This window comes from Rhinolophus sinicus, chromosome 18, assembly GCF_057876585.1.
Source record: "Rhinolophus sinicus isolate RSI-liver-muscle chromosome 18, RSI-T2T, whole genome shotgun sequence".
Lineage (NCBI taxonomy): Eukaryota > Metazoa > Chordata > Mammalia > Chiroptera > Rhinolophidae > Rhinolophus > Rhinolophus sinicus.
The window spans coordinates 4,929,691-4,949,892 of NC_142518.1; the positions used below are offsets into that span (position 1 = coordinate 4,929,691).

The window sequence follows — 20,202 nt, forward strand, 5'->3', positions numbered from 1 at the left end:
GTGGGACCCTAGGAAAGGGAGACCTGGGTTTGAGTGGACTTTCTGGGCTGTGACGATAGGGAGAGCTGACAGAGGCCATTCCTCCCGCGTGGGGACAGATCCAGCGCCCTCGCCTCCTGCCCGGCTTCCCGACCGGCCCGTCACCTGAGGGCCAGCGCTGGGGCCCAGGCTGCGGGGGACGCCCCTTCCCGTCTCTCGGGCTGCGCCCGGGCCGGGGCCAGGACCGGGACGCTGTGGGCGCCCGGAGGGCTCCCGGGACCCGCCGTCCGCGCGGGAACGGGCGGGCGCGGCGCCGGCCAGCGCGGGCCCGCGGGTCCCGTCCACTTCCGGCCTCACCTGCGCGGTCCGCGCCAACAAAGGCGAGGGCGCAGGGCCGGCCGCGCGCTCCAAGATGGAGACGTCGGGAGCTCCGGTGGCCTCGGGCCCCGGCCCGCCCCGCACGGGCGCTCCCGCCGCCTCACCTGCGGCGCCTCGGCCTCCCGGGCGGGGAGCGGACCCGCCCCGAGCTTTCCAGGGCCGCCGGCGCCCGCGCGGGAGGAGAGGCCGGGCCCCGCGCCGCCATCGGCCCAGGGCGCGCGCCCCGCCCACCCTGCGGGCACCTCGCGGGGGCCCGAGCGCGCCCCGCCTCCCGCCCGCCGAGCCGCGCGAGCCCCCAGCGCGCGGGCCGGCCGCTCCCCGCCCCGTCGGCCCGCCCCCTCCGGGCCCGCCCTCCTCGCCGCCCGCCCTCCCGGCTCCCTCCCGGGCCCGGGCCGGCACTTTCCTCCTAAGTTGCAGCGCAAGTTTGCCAGTGGCCGGCGGCAGCCCGGAGCCTGCCTCGCCCTCGGCCAGCCGGGGCTCCCGAAGTGCATGGGCGCGGGCCGGGCGGGCCGCGGGGGCTGAGCGGCCGCGCCGGCTCCGCGCCCCGCGCCCCGTGCCCCGCGCCATGGAGGGCGCCGAGCCCCGCGCGCGGCCCGAGCGCCTGGCAGAGGCCGAGGCGCGGGCGGCCGACGGCGGGCGCCTGGTGGAGGTGCAGCTGAGCGGCGGCGCCCCGTGGGGCTTCACCCTGAAAGGCGGCCGCGAGCACGGCGAGCCGCTGGTCATCACCAAGGTAAGGCGTCCGCGGGATCCCCTGGGTGACAGCCCGCCGGCGGGCGGGGGGCGCGGAGGGGGTGGGGGCGCCGGAGGGGGCGGCGCGATGGAGCCCCCGGCACCGGGGCGCGCGCCTGCCCGGGTCTCGTGCGGGGACGCGGGCACCTGGACGCGTATAGGTGTGTGGTCCGCGCGCTACCCCCGCCGCTCCGTGGCGGCTCCCAGCCCTGCTGACTCCCGGCGCCGCACAGCGTTTAAATGGCTCCTGTTCCGGGTCCCCTCCCCTCCCCCTCCGGGAAGGGGCCCGGCTGGGTCCTCTGTCACTCCCGGCCTGGCCAGCGGCGGCCTGCACCTGTGGGGCGGCCCCGAGCCCGTGGAGGAACATTCCCACGTTCCCGGGGGTGCGCAGAGCTGTCCCCACAGGTGTTTGCCTCTCCGGGTGCTGGGTTCTGCGCGCCTCGGACCTGCACCCCTTATCGCTAGGAAACCCAGACCAGAGCTGCCGCCAGCCCAGCTTCTCGATTCCCATCAGCCCATCAATATTTACTGAGTTTCGGCTTCCAGCCCTAGATCCACGGCGCTGTGCAGACCGGCAGAAACGTACAGAAACTTTGCTGCGTTCTGTAGGAAAGTGGGATTGGAGCTCCAATAATACGAAATTCCTGCTGTGTCTCATCAGGAATGTGTTTTGCGTAAATGTGTGTTGGGGGAGGGGTGCTTTAGACCTGAATTCTCTTGTCTCAAAACTGGGGGGGAAAAAAAATTCCATCGTGAAATTGACTAGCCCAACTATACAGATCTGTAAAAACTCACAAACAACCCAGTCGTCCAGTTTTCTTCTGATGAAAAGTGTCCATTGGTCAGTTTCTCTGGGGGCCCGGTTATTCCTAGGGACAAAGTTCCCTTTAAAATGTAAAAATTCTTGGCTACTGGAAGCGTTTGAAGGTGACCTACCGGTTTCCTCTGCTTTCCTGCTTCACCACTGCAGGAAGAAATACAGTGACTCCTCACCCACCCCTCCGGTAATGAATTTGGGAAGTGGTGTGGCTTTGTTGTTCAGATGAGCAAAGGAGACACCAAACTTTTCAAGGTTTTCTCTCATTTTTATATGGACAGAACTGGAGACTTTGAGGGGAGACTTGTTCAGTTGTGCACTGAATTTATTATCGAATGGGGTTCTTTGAAAAGATGGTGGGCAGTCGTTAGTACAGTTTGCCCAGAAAAGGCACTTTCTTGCATGTTTGTGTATTACAGCGTATTTCTTTGCCTGTGCCTTTTTCATAAAGGGTTTACAGGGCATTTCTGATGGCAAGAGTTAAAAAGATAGCAGGTAAATTACTCAGACCTTTAGCATTTCATGTGTTTCTTTTAAACAAAGACACGATTCAAAACATGCCTTCTGCAGACTTTATAGCAGATGGAGTAAGTTGTCAAAACATTTTTTAGGGTGAGTCTTGCTTTTTGACCTCACAAAGTAGAAGAAAGCTGGAAGTCACTTTAAAATTCAGTTGTTTTACCAGAAGCTGGATAAAGGGACCCCAGAAAAGCTGCTCCTCTTTTCTACAGGTACCCCAGTATATTTTTAGTTCTAAAAAGGTTCTGAAAAACCCAGTGTGTTTTGAGTGGCCTCCTGTTCTCCCTGTCCAAGAGACCCCCATTTTAGAAACGGAAGGAGTTGGTTACTAAACCCGGTGGACATACACCTGGGCCTTTTCAGGGCGTGTGAGGCAGTTTGGGCCTTATTGGGCCTGCTGGTTAGCTTAGCTCTCACACTAGTTGCTAAGGTTTTTGGTGGGAAAGGTTTTGTGGCTAAGCTAGTAGCCGAGTACGGGCTCGGCCTTTCCAGATGGTGCTTCAGGATTTTGCAGAAATAAAATGCTTGTGATTTTTATTGGAGAGGAGCATACCTCCCTCCCTTAAACTGCTTAGTTTTTATAGAGGCTTCGTGGTGGCTGGAGATTCGTGGTTTCTTTGCTTAGGATGGAGAGGGTTCAGAACCGTTTGGGACTTCTGTACTTAGTTTTCATGCACACTTGTATATAAAGGCACACATGTACACGTGTTTTTTAACCACATGTTGTATTGTGTGGTATTGGCAGTCTTTTCTCCTAGGTGAAGTTATCAGTGATGCTTACCATCCAACAGCTGGTAATTAACTACCACATTATCAGAAAAGGAGGCAGGAAAGCGTGTCCACTTCTGACCACTTGAAGAATGGAAATACACGCTTGTGACGGAGACTGGGGGAATTGTTTCACCACCAGATTTTGAATGAATCTGAGCTTGGAATCTTCCTTTCCCTATCGCTACAGAAAAATCTTCAGGGCTTAGTAGATAGTAATTTTTCTAATAGGTTTTTTTTTTTTTTTTTGCATTTAAAAAGCTTTGTAATTAGTTACATATTAGGGCCCTGGGGTCCTATACAGTACATTTTTCTATTTAACAGAATCTGACATGGGAGAAGCCGGATCCAGTGTGGGAGGTCACACTTGTTGTGATAAGGAGGTCGCATTTAAAAGCCTCTCAGAGTGTACATCTTAGAACTGGGAGGCCTGCCGCGATGGTTACATGGAGAAGCTGTTATTAACCGAGAGAGGTTAAACGGTGTGCCCTGAGGTCACAAACCTGGCACATCTTGAGAAGGGTCTTGAGGACCAGATCTTGTCCACGGATGTCCCTACATTTGTTTCCTCCAGTCAGGGCCATTTGCTCTTGTCCGGAATCACTTGCAAACCATATTAAGTAACTGTCACATCATTGGATGATGGTTTGTTAACCTTGACACTGTCGATATCCTGGGCTGACTCAATGTTTGTTGGGGGGCCGTCCTGTGCACTGTAGGATGTTTAACAGCGTCCCTGGCCTCCACCCACCGGTACCCCCTCTCCAGGTGTGACAACCAAAAGAACATCTGACACTGCCAGATGTCTGTCCCTTGGATGCAATACCGCCATCGCTAGATTAGCCGTGTGTCTGTCACCTTGGCTTTGAAAGGGTTGTAGCTTTTAAAGCTCATGTTCATTTTTTTTGAAGACGCGGCCTGGAGGGTGGTGTGCTTGGAGGCCCCTGGCATGGCCAGCCTGTGCCAGCAGAACTGTTTCCTTCCCAGCGCTGGCCCTGATAATGGGCTTTATTTACATAGTAAAACTCAAACAAATACTTGCTTCATCTGCATTTTTGTAGCTGGAAAAAGGAAATCGAAGCAGGACCTGCCCAGTGCTGTGTTTTCTGGGCGTTCAGTGGGGCTGCTGGGTACGGACTGTCTTTTCTTGGGGTCTAGTTTGCAGTTAAGGCGATGCTGACTTCCCGGGAGTGGCATTCTTGGAATTCAGAACGGCTGTGTGAAGTCCCACCAGACCTCCATGGAAGGTGGCCACCGGGCTGGTAACCACTGAATACACTAACGCCGACTTGGAGCCTGGCATTTTATTAGGGCTAGAAAACACACCAAACCCCTGTTTCCATGCTGCTGTCCGAAAGGGAGCAGAACGATGCCTGCGTCCTGACGCGTGACACAGACCTTGAGCTGTTTGTATTTCCCAGACTCCACTGGGAGGCAGAACCTGTGTAAGTAGATATGGCCGTGCACAAGGTCCTGCTCTTTCTGCCTGTTCCTTTCCCCAGCAGCTCAGCAAACGTAAAACTTCAGTGGGGGGAACCTGATTTCTAAAATGTCACTGGAGGGGCTAGGATTCCAAGGAAGCATTCTTTGTGCCAGCTGGGTGTCAGCGGCCCCCTGCGGCCTCAGGAATGTTTGTGGAGGGGGAAGGAATGAAGCCCCAGCCCCTCCTTTCACCATTTCTTAGAGTCCCCCATCGAAGAATGCCAGAGCCTTACCCAGCAGCCCCAGGGGAGACACGGCTGGGGGCCTGGCCTGGCCCAAGGGCGGCTCCCGGTTTTCAGGGTACCTTGGGGGACAGAACCCTCCTGAGGAGGTGGGTGCACTGTGCCTTGGGATGCCACCCAGCCGGGCCTGCAGATCCTTAAAACGTGTCCCTGGATAGGAGACAACGTCCTTAAACGGCCTTTCTAGCTTGGATGGTGCAGGTGGGATGGAGGGGGATCATAGCACAGCTGGGGTGGGGCGCACAGCCAGGTGGCAAATGTCCCATGTAAACCGTCAGCCAGCGCCGCTCGTGGAAGGCGCAGGGCAAAGATGGCCATGGGTCGTGGGTGGGCGTGGGAGGCACCGAGCCCCTCATGCACCCTCCTTGGTGGTTTTGAGAAGGGGCTCTGTCCTATGGGGCCTTGCGCTGTCACTGTCATTGGTGTCACCGTCATTGGGGACCCCGAGACCAGGGAAGTTGCAGTGAGCAGCAGCGTTGTCCTGATGGCCTTGTATGTGTCCCCAAGAGCCAAGTCCTGTGTCAGTGATCAGTAGAGGTTTTGACAAAGCGGGGTCTGCTGAACACAGCCATGCGGGAGGGGCTGAAGGACCCCAGCATGTCTGGGGATTTTGCTGAATTTGTTTGAGCACAGCCCAGGTCAGTCCCTGCACTGAGGAGTCTGCTGCTTTTCCAGGTGTTGCAGGACGTAAGTGGGGAGGCCTGGGGTCCCGCCGCTTCAGCAAACCCAGGAGCTGTGGGTACTGGCGTGGCCGCAGTCCCCGTTCGCTCGCGGCGGGTCGTGAGGTCCCTGCCGCTTTCCGAGGCCAGGCGCAGTGTTTTCTGAGTTGTTGGGATGAGTGTGATTCTAAACACTCATTTGTATTGAAGAATTAATAGTGTGGTTAAAAAAAAAAAAGAAGAAAAAAGGTGCGTTTTCTTTCCTGTGCTGAAAGACCCTTTCAGTTGGCAGCCCTGCCTTGCCAGCTGGCATTCAAATCTATCTGTGTTTCCCTGTCTCAGCTTGCGCCCGCCCGGCCCTGGCAGCTCTCACCCTGGTCTTCGCAGGGCTTTGGGTGGGGGTGGGACATCAGGCAGCGAGCCTGACACCCCGCCCTGAGGTCTGGTGGCTGGGGCTGGGAGCTTCAACGCGTGCAGGACTCTTCGCCTCTCAGAAGGTAATTTAGCTTGACTCACACCTATAAATCCAGAGGCTTCTACAGTGTGAAAGCTGCAAATGCAAACTGTGCGTCACACTCCGCCATGATGGATTGCTTTTCCTGGCTCACTTGGGATTATTTCTTAACATGTCCTAACAGTCATCTTTGAAAAACAAAAAAAACTTGTTTTCCCAGGAGCTAAATGTAGCACAGTATGATAACGTGATAATGAAAGGCGCATAGAAAGACTGTTTCACCTTGTCCTGACGGGCTGGGGTTTCTTAACTTATTTTTCTATTTCATGGCCAAGGAAACGGGCTGCTTGCTCGGAAAGGGTCGGTTTCTCTGTTTGGAAAGCGCTGTGGAGTTGTGCCCTTGCCAAAGTTGTGTTGTGTCAGCATGCAAATAAACCCGGGTTTGCGGATTTCTGTGGGACGCTGGTGCTTTTCTTGTACACTGGGAGCGGTGTAAACAGTCAGCAAGATCATTTAAGGATTTCGAGGCCAAACCGACTTTTTCTTCACATCTTCCTTCTTTTGCTTTCAAACACGCGTCAGGAGTGGGGCAGCGCTCTGAGGACGGTTTCTGCACGGCAGGCTCTTCCAAGCCGACCACTTTCACCCACATGAAGGACTTTGAAAGAGCTCAGGGTTGCATGGTGCTTCTCTTTGGTCTTTTTAAAACATTGCCACCAGTGTCCAGCACAGGGGGTGTATATTCTGGAAGAATTGTTTTCCGGTTACCTTGTTGGGTCAGATATTTGCATGGCCCTGTGGTAGGTCGAGACGGTTCTGTTCAGCAGTGTGAATGTTAAGGCATCTCTTTGGGGGAATAGCTCTTCGTAGAAGGACCCTAGGGTATCATTAAAAATAAAACAGACACACCTTATCTTAGGTTCAAACAAATCAGGTTGTTCTGGAAAGCCAGGATGGTCTGAATTGCAAAGCAAAAGTATCGTTTTTTTACTTGGGCTGGTTTGGAAATCTCTGGGGTATTATTAAATTGTAGGGAATATCAGCTGCCTCTGTTGGATGGGGGAGGAAGACGGGCTGGGAAGGGTAGTGATTACTTTCTTTTGGCCAAAGGAACTAAAACATTCAGATCAAAGGCAAATTGTGAAGGTCAACCAGAGCCCAGGCAAGGTAGCGGCAGAGCGCTTTAAAGGCAGTATTTTTACATATTCATGGAAGGAAAGGGACAAAATGTTAGTGTATCTTTTTGAGTTTTGTTTTCGTTTTTATCAAAGTGGTTCTTACGCAGTTTAAATAATCAAATAGTTGCTCAGGCTAGTTATCATACCAGCAGCTCTCCCAACTGTCATTTCCTCTTCCCCAGAGACAGCCATTGAAACTTTTTAGCTGATTTCTGTTGGCCTTTGCTTACATTCTAGAATGCTGCTACTTTGTTTGCTCCTTTTAGAGGTAACTATTGACTTCCCACTGTAGAAGACTGGGATTTAACCTTTCCCCCCCCCACACACACCTCCTTCCAACCCCCTACCTAGGCACATTGCTTGGGCCCCCACACTCCCATGTCATTACATGATAATTTTGGGTAAAAGAGGGTTTTTCAGTTTTAGCACTATGCACATTTTGGGCCAAATCATTCTTTGTTGTGGGGGCTGCCCTCTGCACTGTAGGATACGGGGCATATCGTCCCTGGTCTCCGTCCACTGGAAGCCGTTAGCACGCTCAACCCAAGCAAACATGTCTCCAGATACTGTCAGATGTCCCTTGGGGATAAAATCACCCCCTTTGAGGACCACTGAGTTCCTATTCAGTGTTTACGTTATTTTGATTGCCAGGGCTGTCACTGCTGAGCCTAGTGGTACAAATTATGATTCCTCGCCCCCCCCCCCCCCCCCGTTTTCATAATCATTAAGGTTAATGATACTTTTGTTTCTTTGCTTAATTTTCTATGTACGTATTGTGATGCATTCTCCGCTTGTTCCCCAATTGTGAAAAATCTTTTAATCCATTCAGACACACGGGATAGTCTTTTGAGACCTTTTGTGTCTGAAAATGTCATTATTTGACCTTAATAAATGTATTGTTTGGCGACAGTTGGAGACTGTTTCAGTGCGTGACAGCTCTCCCCAGACACTTTGTAGGTGTGTTCCGTTCACCAGCGGTCAGGCGAGAGGACAGACCTTTCTGTTTCTTGATCCTTTGGACTGGCTCTCATTTTTTTCTTATTTTTCATTTTTCATTTCTTTGTATTTTTGTCCTTGGGAGAGTTTGTGCAACTTTATCTTCCAATCCTTGAGTTTGAATTTTAAATTTGTGCTCTCAGTTTTTTCAAATTCCAAAGTTTTTATTGTTCTCGAATGTTCCTTTTTGATACCGTACTGTTCTTGTTTCATGGTTCTTTCATACCTTTGGGGGATATTTAGCTTTTTTTTCTTGAATGTCTTTCCGCATAGATTCAGTTTCTGAGCTCTGCTTCTGCTTTCTGTTTGTTTGGTTGGCCTTCTCTCGTCCCTGTTAGGGTCTCTCCTCGATATCTGGTGATCATTGCCATCTGCACGTAGTTGAAAGCGGTGACCAAAGCGCTGTCTGGAGGCTGTGTGCTTGAGGGTGAGTGATCTGGTGTGGCTGCTTCCCTGGGGGCTGCTTTACGGCCATAGCTTCCATTGCTTCTTTGGGGCTGGACATGACCTTGTCGTAGTAATTTTTCTCTCTACTGAAAATAAATTTGGGTGTAGGCAGATTTAAAAGGTGATGGGAGTGAGGTCTGCGAGTCTCGAGGATCCCTGCTTTGCTCCCTGAGGAGAGAGTGGTCACCTCTGCCCCCTGTTCTGGGCACCCGTGGTTCCAGTGAGGAGGGAAGATCCTCACCAGTGATGAGTGGCAATGCCTGTGTGTCCTTTCCTCATCCGTAGTCCTTCAGGCTGTCAGACTGGAACCATTCCCATGGCAAGCACATTATCGTGGGGGTTAAATGAGGTAATACGGAAAGCTAGCTCGAGTAAATTAAATTTCTCGTTTCCTCCCCATGCCTTTCCCTATTCAGTTCTGCTTCTTTAAGAATTTGAAAAACTAGGAAAAGTACTGTGAATGTAGAGAACCACGCTGATTTGCTATAGAAAGACTTTAAGCTGGATTCTGTACGGCAACATTTTAATATGCCTACCAGAGAGTTTGTTGCTCATTTTGACTGTTTCGGGTAGGATGTGAAAAAGAGCATTTAATTAAAATAAACGTCTGTTGTCCAGCACCAATATATTCATTGTGCTGTTGTTTACAGCCCACTGGGGTGATTCTTTCCACCAAAATTTTTTTTTGAACACTAGTGTTTCTTCTTTTTAAAATATTGATGAAGGGTATCTCTTTCAGATCAATTCAGAAAATAGGATTTTAGAAAAGTGGTTTGGGATGTGAAAATAGTCAGAAAGGTGGGGGTTAAATATTAGCTGATCTTCCAGGCATAGAGTTGGCCTCCTAGGAGTGGCAGAGACACCGTTCTTGTTTCCTCTTCCTTGTGGACACGCTGCTGGACTACATTTCCCAGCTGCCCTTGCAACTAGATAGGGCCATGTGACAGTTCTTCCCAATCAAATGCAGCCTGCCCTACTGGCCCCCCTTTCTGGTTGTCTGGAATAAAGGTGGCCCTAGGACACAGCCTTATCATGGGTCCCTGAATGACAGGAGCTTGCTGCCCAGGACACGTTTCACCTCCCACCAGGGCCATTACATGAGCAAGAAAACGGGCCTCTGTTGTGTTTGGGCCGTTACACGTTTCTTGGATTACTTACTAGGATTAGGCTATTCTATCTAACAAATGAAATCGGGAGCGAAATCAAAGTTTTCCTTTTAACAAATACACCTAGCTTTAAGAGGCTGAGTGTACAATGCTTAACTTACACCCATACAGGAGGGAATGACTATTTACTTTCTAGAAGGAATCACCGTGGGTGTCCAATTAGCACGTAGCTCATTTCAGAAAATGAGACCTGTACGCCCAGAGTTTTGGCTGCTTTCCACCTCCACTTTTTCTCTGGGCTGATAATTTAATTTTAACCCTGTCTTGCTTTGCCCCTCCCTGCAGATGGTTGCCCGGAGCTGTGGAGGGGTGGGGCCGAGGCAGGGAGATTCCCCAGTCCAGATAAGTAACCTTCAGGTAGGGCTGGCCAGAGCGGAGGGTGGGTGGCCAGCTGCTGGTGGCTGTCGGGATGGGACCTTCCTCCAGGTCGAATTGTCCTTTCCTTAACCACCTTGGTTAGCGTGCAGGAGGTGTTGCCTGGGAGAGTTACACATCAAATCCTCACGAACGGGGCTGCCTTTATCAGATTCATTAATTGTAATTTCCTATAGCAGACTATTTCCCCCCTGGGGAAATGAACAGACACAAGAGTTAGACCATCAAAGGAAGGGAGATGGGGATGAGCATAGCATATCAGTGGTGTCTGGAGGAACGGGGAGTTAGTGTAGGGTCTGAGGACAGAGGAGGCCTCTTCCAGAGCCTGCACAGGTGACATAGCTGTGGCCCAGGTGACGTAGCTGTGGCCCAGCTTGCCCGGGGAGGGGTAGCCCTCCCTGACTGTCAAAGGACAGGAAGGTACTTCTTTGCCTGTGGCTTGCAAATGCTTAAGCTGACGAAATTCTGCTTCTCTCTGTGTTAATTGTGCGTGTTTGTAAATTTGTAAGCACCGTGATATTTATCTGTGCTAATTGTATATAGGCTTGTAAATTAGTAAGCATAGTGATACTGTTTTTCCTTGTGGTAGAAACATTAGAACCTTCTTGGAAACAAGTGAAAATAAAGGAAAAGATTGATCAGTGGCCCAAAACATATAATAACATTATTTCTGGCAGTATATGTAGCTATCTTTTTTTTTTTCTCCTCTCTGTGGAATTCTCTGCTTTGCATATAGGTCTAATTATTAAAATGCTTGAAAGCAATTCTCTTAACTACAATATTGACAGTGTTTGGAATCAGACAGTAGCTTAAACGAAGCTTAGTTTTGCGTATGCTACTCGCAATTTCAAAAATGACATGTTATTGTGGAATATATTGAGTTTTATCATTTAGCTTTTTCTAGACAGACATAGCAAAAAACAATCCTAACTTCTGGAAAACTGAGTATTTATATTGGTCAAATACGTCAGTCTTTAAACAACTGTGTGCTTTTTTGGGTATGTGTAAGCTTTTAAAAAATGTTTTCCTTACTGTTTAGATGCCCTGACTATTGAATGAAAGTTTGGAAAGGAAACATCTGGACTTGTAAAAGATAGGTCTGCTGCTGCTTGAATCATAGGTATTTTGTGTGCATTTGACCACAAATATCTTACACAGCTGATGTCGCAGGGTTTACAAGCTGGGGGTGGGGTGGGCGAGGGAGTTTCCATTCTCCTTCCCCGTTTTCACTGATGAGTGTTTTGGAGAAAACTCATTACAGCCTCCTAGCACCCTGCACAGTTGTGACATTTCACCCCCAAAAGTAAGTTTTACATTCTTTGCAGGTTCCTGACCGTGCTCCTTCTTGGGCCCCGAGGCAGGGATTTGGTCTGCTTTCACAAGAGGTGAATTCACAAATGGCCCATGCTGTAATTGCCGTCTGAAAAAGGTGTCTCATTCTCCTGAAAAACCCGTTGTTTCACTTTCTTTCTGACCATCTCACGTGTGACCTTCACTGGCTCATTTCCTCCTCAGTCTGCCACAGTGTTCGGTTCTTGAAGGTGCTTCCTTGACCTCTTCTCTCTCACCTGGGGGGGGGGGGGGCGTCTCTTGTGCTCCCTGGAAAGAGGGAGTGTGGACTCGCCAAGTGCAGCCCCAGCCTTGGCATGGCCTGCCAACTCCTCCCTTCGCTTCTCGAACTCCTCCTGCATTGCCAACCTGATGCACAGGTTTATACCCCAATCGAGCCGTCGTCCTGCATATCTCTCTCTCCCCAGACCTTCCACAGCCAACTGCTCCCCAAGTCCTTGGCAGGCTGAATGGCTTGGTTTCGTTGCTTCTTTTTCATGCTCATGCCAGTACCTGCATTGTCGCATGCCTGGACCGTCACTGTGGTCCCTAACATACACACTGCCTCTGGACTCTCTCTCCCGGTGTCAGATTCGAGACCTATAGCAATGCAGGTGCCACAACGGTCATTGCTGTCTCACGCTCTTGTTGGAGCTCAGTAACGGTAACAGTCAGCTCAGCGACTCCTCATGTGACACTGTAGCTGGGTATAGAAGGTTCCTCATCTTTTGGCTTCTCACTATTTCCCAGCCTTTCTGTGTCCTCTCTCCTACCTTGGTCCTTAGTCCTGCACTGTCCTAGGTGGATACCACTTGACGTATGTGAAATGTGCCAAGTCCAAATTGAGATGTCCTGCAAGGGAAAATGCATACTGGGTTTTACACTTAGTCTGAGAAAAAAGGGATATAAAGTATGAATAATTCCTTTATGTTGATTACATGTTGAAATGATAATATTTTGGCTCCATTGGGTTAAATAAAGTCTGTTATTGAAATGAACTTCACAAATTCCTTTCAAAAATGCTTTTTAAAATGTGTCTCCTACAAAGTCGAAAGTTACGTATGTGGCTCTTGTCATATTTCTTTTGGCTGGTTGTGCTGTAGACTCTCGTTAGGCAATGTGTGGACCCTGGATGAAGAGCATCAGCATCCCATTGGTGCTCAGGAGAAATGCAGACTCTCAGGCCCCGCCCCAGCCCTGCTGAACCAGAATCTGCATTTTAATAAGAGTTGAAAAGATTCAGATGCACTCAGGTCAAGTGTGTGAGTGCTGCTTCGGAGAGCTGTTAGCTGGTCCCCAAGGTCCTGTGTTGTTTGAGGCTTTGCAGAGGTTCTCTGTCTTGCTTTCTGTCCGAGACATTTATAGTTCCGTAGCTGTCTTTGCTCACATTGCACGTACCCTCACAGGCAAAGTGGCCCCTGGCCTTCCCTCCCGCAGTGGGTGCTCTTTGTGGGCCTGTGCCATCCAGGACCTCGCAGCATCCTTGAGCCTAATTGACGGGGATAGCCCGAGAGAGGGGACTGGCTCTCGTCTGTTCTGGGTACCCCAGTACATGCTTGGCACGTAATAAAAAGGCACCAGTCAAGTGTCAGTCGTGTAACGGGGCCTGCCTCATGCTGCTGCTTTGCTGCCAATGTGGTACTTTGGGGGCCAAGGGCAGAGTACCTCTGGGACCACGCAGGTTGTGCAGGGAAGCTTTCTCATGAGCCAGGGCCAAGGGGACCTGTGGGGAGGCCGTGGGTGCAGGGAGATTTAGGAAAGGACCTCTTAGGTGTTTCGAAAGTCAGTACAGAATGATGCTTCCTGGGCGTCATAGCAAAGTGGCAGGAGCTGCAGTGTGTAACGTGCAGTAGCAAGAAAACCAGAATACAGAGCCGTGTGAGGTCTGGTGTGAACTGTACGGAAGGCGCCTGTGCCGTAAAAGCGGGGACATCAGGCAGATGTGTGGGAATCCTGAGATGAAAGCCGCTTCTTCTTCTCTCTTTTCTGAATTGCACGGCCCTGCTTTGTCCTGAAAAGGCAGCTCATGCATTTCATCTCATTTCCTATTTCGAGGAAACTCTGCTGAAGCCCCCTGGGGGAGAGAGGGCTGCCCTGAGTCTCCTTCACCTGCTCTCCTGGGCTGCGTTTCCCTATCTTCACTGCTTCCAAAGTCCCTTTGGAACCAGAGTTTAGTGTCACAGGGACCCAGTGAGTGTGGAGGAGGCAGAGTCGCCTCTCGATCAGCCTGGGTGACACCTGAGCACGGGCTGTGGCCTGAACAAGCCCAGGCCTGGCGCCCAGGGGACGTTGTCTTGTGGGTTCACAGACTGGCCGGGCCTGACTTCTTTCTAGTCCTTACGGACCTGACAGCTTCCTCGTCTCCGGGTCTGAGAGAGTTTCTTCCGGCAAATCTGGAAGTTGTTCTGCATCTTGCCAGAGTAAAGTGTGCCCTGCAGTGCCTCAGGAAGCCCGCTGCGTTTGCTGGGGTGGCTGGAGATGGCGGGCGGGGAGGCCTGCCTGCCTTTCTTTTCCCTTGAGTTTAAAACATTTTTTTTAGTTCAATGGTTTAAACCTGAAAAGATCATTGATTTCTAGGAAGAGAAAGGAACATATAAGTTGGGGTCCATCAACCTAGAGATCATTGATTGACTCTCCCCTCCCCCCAGGGATAATGCATTTGGACCAAAGTATTTGCGGGAAACCTTTCCTCACTAGCTGCCGAACTCAGGGCTTGGAGTCCAGGCTGCAGGAGAATTCTGGGTAAGCCGTGCCAGCCAGGGGCCAGGGGCCCGCTGTACTGCTGAGATCCCAACACACAAGAATTCTTCCCTTGGGGTCTGTGCAGGGTCTGAGCTGGGCTGGGCCCATTAATGTGTCCGTTTCGCCCTATTACGACACTCCATTACATCATACCTGGGGAGGATGGGGGACATTCCCACACAGCTCCTGCGGGTGCACCCTGAGTGGTCGCTCACTGGGACCCCAGCTTCTCAGACTTCTCAGCGTCAGGGAGGAGGCCACGGTTTGCTTTTGCGAGAGGAGTGGGGCAGTTTCACTTCTTTTAATGACACATCTCGTTTTCAGATGTCACAAAGTCAAAGCGGGAAAGATTTCTCCTGGATACAAGTTTACTCTTCATACATCGGGAGCTTTGGAAAAATAACCCCTGAATACCAAACTGCAGAGGTTGTGGAATCACAACCTTTCAGTTGTGCTTGGAAGAGCTTTAAAGGGCTCTATCTAGAAAATGCAAGTCTAAAAAAAAAAAATCTTCCCAGCTCAGTATTAAAGAAAAAAAAAAAAACAGACCGCTTTTGGAAAAATAATGAAAGAAATCACGAGGAATGTGTTTTAAGCCCGTGACATTCGCTGGGGTAATTGCCCCATCTCTCCTTCCTCCCAGCACACACCATGTTTCGTTGTGTAATTAGTCCTTGCTTCAAGAAACCAATATTTGTACCAATGATCCCATGACAGCATGAAATTTTAATTTTCACTTTCAAAGCTTTCTGGGTTCTCAGAAAATGTGAGGATTTTTCAGTGTTCTGTTCCCATAACCTCAACTAGAGATGAGAAAGTGAACAAGCTGGCGTATTAAAGGTACGCGCTTGTGACTTCTCCTGCTTTTGCTGTGTTTATGGCCACACTGATGAAAATGCACCCTCGTACTGCTCAGTCTTAGGATCCTTGGTGGTAGGACAATCTGCCCAGCCCTTGGGAAGTGGGTGCTCTGTGACGATGATTTGATTATTTGTATTATTATTATTTTTACAGGATATATGTTTTATGGGAACTTACTTTTTTCTTTTAAAAAAATTTTCAATTACAGTTGACATTGAATATTATATTAGTTTCAGGTGTACAGCGTAGTGGTTAGATGTTTATACAACGTACGAAGTGATTCCCTGATGACGCTAGTTCCCACCTGGCACCCTACATAGTTATTAAAACATTATTGACTATATTCCCTTTACATCCCCGTGACTACTTTGTAACTACCAATTTGTACCTCTTAATCCCTTCCCCTTTCTCACCCTCCCCCCAACTCCCTCCCATCTGGCGGCCATCAGTTTATTCTCTGTATCTCTGAGTCTGTTTCCGTTTTGTTTGTTTGCTTTGTTTTTTTTGATTCCAGTTGTAAGTGAGATCATATGGTATGTGTCTCTCTCCGTCTGACTTATCTCACATAGCGTAATACCCTCTAGGTCCATCCGTGTTGTTGCAGATGCTAAGATTTCATTCTTGGTTATGGCCGAGTAATATTCCATTGTGTAAACGTACCACAGTTTCTTAACCCAGACACAGTTTATTAGACACCGCCTGCTGAAGCTGTGTTCCTGGTCCCGTAAGCAGGGAGTGTGTGTTACGTGACGGGAGTACAGAACTGTTTCTTCTTAGTCGGTGCTTGTCCACCTGGCACGTGCCGCTTACCTAGAGACCTTGAACTGGGAGAGGGGCCTTTACGCTGCACTTCCATCAGAGCCCTTTGGGCGACTCTGGGGCTTGGCATTATGGGCCAGCGTTCCCCTGGGATCTCAATTTGCCCAGCGCCTGACACGCTTTAGGTACTTAATGAGTGTGTTATGCATTGACCTCTGTCAAAGTCAAGGGTACCTTTTTCTTCATGTTCATTTTCCAGGTTGGGTTTTGCAAGCAGGTGTGTGGTCGTCAAAGCCACTTGTGAATAATCGAGCCTCATACATCACTGCGTGAGTGACCCACATGGAGTAGACTTTTTGAATACGAAGGGTTATTGTAACATCTGAAGTTTACTCCAAATAACCTTTCGTTGAGAGCTGTCATTTTCCTTTTCAGAATTCTCTATTCCTAAGAATAACTTTATTTTCAGCTCTCCTCAAGCATTTCAAAACCGTAACAACAACAACATCACTCTAGACATGCTCACCTTTCACAGGATGAGCATGAGTTGGGAAAACTCCCCCCAAAGCAGCAACGCCTCTGAAATGTGGGCAGTGGTAGAGCCTGCTGAGCCTTGGGGGCTCGGTGCAGCTTCCAAACCCGAGTGCAGACTGACTCCTGCACATGTTACTGTAGGCCTCGGGTGTATAGAGGACGGCGGATGACTTTCCATTTCCTCCGGCACCGTGGATTGAAACCCCGGCTGCACATTTGAATCACCGGGGGGCTTGGAAAACTAGGGATGCCTGGCTGTAGCCCAGGCCACTTAAGTCGGCCGCTCATGGGTGGGCTCAGGTGTTACTCATTCTGACGCTCACCAGGAGATTCTGAAGGGACAGCCGGGGGCACCATCACAGGCTTACATTTTTGCCATAATTCGTATTGGTTTACAGACAGGCCCCAGGAGTTCTCTGCAGAGCTCAAGAAAAAAAGAAAATCACTCCATCTGGTCCTGAACAGGTGTGTTTTCGGAGCCCGAGGAGGCTACATTGGTTCCCCGTGCGCAGTGGAGCAGGGTCAGGCGTTGCCTGGGCTCTAGTGGCCAAGGGGTTATGAGAAGGGAAGGGGGCAGCCTTGTGCTGAGGCTGGAGTGAGGGGCGGGGGGTTTAAACCAGGAAGAGAGAGTTGGGGTGATGAGCTGTTTCATGGGGTACAGGCCACCAGCTGTGGCCCTGTGGGCGCCAGGCTCAGTGCTCCACAGCAGAGATTGTCTAAGTGCGGTGGCCTGCGCCTCCTCCGAGCTGGTCAGAAATGCAGAGCCTCAGGCCCCTGCCCCGACTGGCTCATCAGAAACTTGGGTGGGGCTCGGGGAGCTGTGTTTGAAGGCCCCTCCAGGGGGTCCTGAGTGTGGGCTCACGACGTGTGGAACCGCAGCTTTGTGTGTTTTATCTCATTTGTTCCGCACGCCTGTTCTGTGGGAGTGCTTGTTTGTGCACATGGTCCATCTGGGCAAATCATTACTCTTTTACATGTTCCAGCTTTGAAAACTGAGGCTGAGGATATATGAGTCTGACTTGCGAAGTTGGTAGATGGCAGAACTGTGAGCTGAGGGCGGATGGGTATCCCCTTGGCTCTGGAGGGGGGTTGGGCCCTTGGGGACGCTCATTTGCAAGTCCCTGAACCCCAAGTTGTTCACCTTTACTACATCTATTTCCAGAGGATCAGATGAAATAAGGTGTGTAAGTGTGGCCTGTGATTGGTGTTAGATGTTTAGCATTTATTAGGTTGGTGCAAAAGTAATTGCGGTTTAAAAGGTTAAAAAAAAAAAAAATTTGCAAAAACCGCAATTACTTTTGCACCAACTTATAAAAGGACCTGTGGGGCCTGTGGAGGGTGGCTTTGTCTTTCTACTTCATGCACAAACCTAGTGCTTGGTTTTTTTTTTAAAAAACAAAATCGTGGGCATGTGTGTACACATGTATACCTACCTTTTACAACTGGCAAAGCAATGGTTATTTCCTTGTTGAACAGGCAAACAACAGAACCTCAGCGAGGTGTAGCATAAAGACCATGGAATTATGAGGTAGAAAACCGGGTGCAAACCCCTCCCTGTGGATGGACCCTGGACAGTCACTGAAAAATCTCTGAGCACAGTTTTCCCATGTCTGTACTCGGGAAAATGCCAGTTGATGGGGTGGTCTGAGTAGTGGGCCCACGTGTTGTAGAAACGTCACAGCAATTGCTGGGGGTGGCAGTGGTAGCAACTGCTTTCCGGATGTCCTGGCAGTAGGTGTGGCTGGTGTGTTTGGCCAGGAGCTGATGAGAGGGGTCAGACACGTGCTGGGAGAGGTAAGAATGGGGCCACCGTGTGTCCGGACAGCGGGTGGCTACACACGTTTTGTGTGCCTTTTTGTCCTTAACGTGACAAGAACATGTTGAGAGTCCTAGGGCTAAAAGGTGGGGAGCCAGTCCCCAGTACGAGACCACGTATGAAAAGGCTCTCCTCAGGGTTGGGCAGTTACTGTTGGCTGAATAAGAAGGAGAAGCGAAGAGATTTCTGACGTGAGCATCTAAAGAGAGAGGACGATTCCGGTTGGAAAAAGCACACACCTGTTCGTTGCGGCAAAGTGCCCCGGATACGCGGATGATGGCCTTCCAGCCGGGGTCGCTACTGACGTGAGTTACTGTGCATGTTTGCAGGGGGAGAAGCACACGGCGTCGGACCTCGTGCAGTGTGACGTGGATGTCACGTCTGGTTGGGGCACGTCCTGACCCACTGTTCTCCAGGATCATTAGTTAATGGCCTCGGAAAATCCGTCCGGTTATTTCGGACTCTCAGTGAGGGTTTGGACCTGGGGGAGGCTTGTGACCCCTTCTCTGCGTGTCCTCAGGGAGCGTGGTTGGCTTGGTAGGAAGCGGAAAGCACTCAGACCCAGGTGGACCAGCGCACGTCCCTGGGATCAGTCTGGGGCACGCCCGATGGCCAGGGCGCATGGCTGGGCAGGCAGGCTCAGTGGTTAGGAAGCGCTTTACTCAGAAGGGGCAGGTGGGTAGGGAGGGGGTCCAGCTAGCGAGATGGGCCCTGGCATAGCCTGCAGGAGCCGCACTGCCGAGCAGAGGTGCAGCTGTAAACCATGCGCATTAGTGTGTGGCGTGGCCATGAGTCGCTGGCTTTGCTGCTGGCGGATGCTAAGGTGGCATCGCTCTGGGGCCCTCCCTGCTCGACCGCCGCTCCGGGCCAGCCTGTCCATGCCGCCTGGCTGGCTGTTCCTGCAGGTGTCCCCCGGTCAAGGGCAACACATCCAGTACTTGCTGTCTCTAGTTTTGTGTCTAGGCTGTTGGGTCAGAGGGAGAGTGAGGACTTTTCTGTCCTGGCTCCCAGAGCAGAAGGGTTTTCACGCAACTTTGTACTTGCAGATGAGAGGAGAGGGTTGCCGGTACCACAGGGAATGTTTGCCCGCTACGTACGAACAAATGGTACCGTCTGGCAAAGCAAAACCACAGGCAGTCCTTGACTGTTTACTGGGGAATGACACGTCTGAGCAAAGCTGCAACCTCCTAGAAGCCTCACTGAGCACTCCTAACTGCCCACCTGTGCCTGCGAGTTCGTTCTCACTGTAACAGAGCTGGATGTCCCTGGGGACCCCGCGTCCTGCGACTAGGGTTGTGTCACTGATTGCCCCATGGTGAAATGCGAGCAGGTCTCTCCAATTTTTCTCTCTGGCTGGCGTGTTGACAGCGAACTACAATCTCTCCAAGACTGAGAATTCCGTTCTGCGTTTTCCCGGTGTTTCTGAAATGCCCGTCTTAGATGACAGTTGAGAAAGTGATTCAAAATATTGGGCAGTGTTTGATTTCCAACTTTTTCTTTTCTTTCTTTTTTTAAATGTTTTTGGCTGAAAACTCTTGTGGATCTCCATATGCATTTTTTACCCTCCCCTGGCTCCCACGGACCTCATCATTAGAGACCTTCTATCTCTAAGCACTTAGTTACGGAAGAAGACTCACGCAGAGACCCACAGGCCCATTCAGATGTGTGTCTGGCTGTCGGAACAGAGAACTGGAGGAGAGCCAGAACTATTTTGGATGCAAAACACACACAGCATAAATCCACACCCTCAGTGGAAAAAAGTGATGCACGGACTCACCCAGGGGGGAGTCTCAAGGATGCGTCAGGCGTGATGCACAGCAGAAACCTTGGCCTCATCACTTTATCTGGGGACTGGTGTCCCTTGCATGGGTGGAGTGCTGTCCCTGGTTGTCGGGAGTGGGCTGGGGTAACAGGACGTTGATGGGAAAACCTGCAAGGGAGAGCTGGTTTCCTCAAGAGGAAGGAATGCCGG

General features: G+C 50.9%; 1 protein-coding gene across 4 annotated transcripts in view; it reads left to right on the top strand.

Moving 5' to 3' along the window:
- The first annotated feature begins 736 nt into the window (after positions 1 to 736).
- SHROOM2 (shroom family member 2) overlaps positions 737 to 20,202 on the top strand; it is a 118,709-nt gene continuing 99,243 nt past the window's right edge. For 2 of the 4 annotated variants that reach the window (XM_074324192.2, XM_074324191.2), the window contains exon 1: positions 738 to 1,087. In XM_074324192.2, the coding sequence (XP_074180293.2) occupies positions 923 to 1,087 (165 nt within the window). In that variant the 5' untranslated portion in view covers positions 738 to 922. Of the gene's footprint in view, positions 1,088 to 20,202 lie in introns of all 4 variants that reach the window. The other 2 variants (XM_074324193.2, XM_074324188.2) reach the window with 2 other exon arrangements.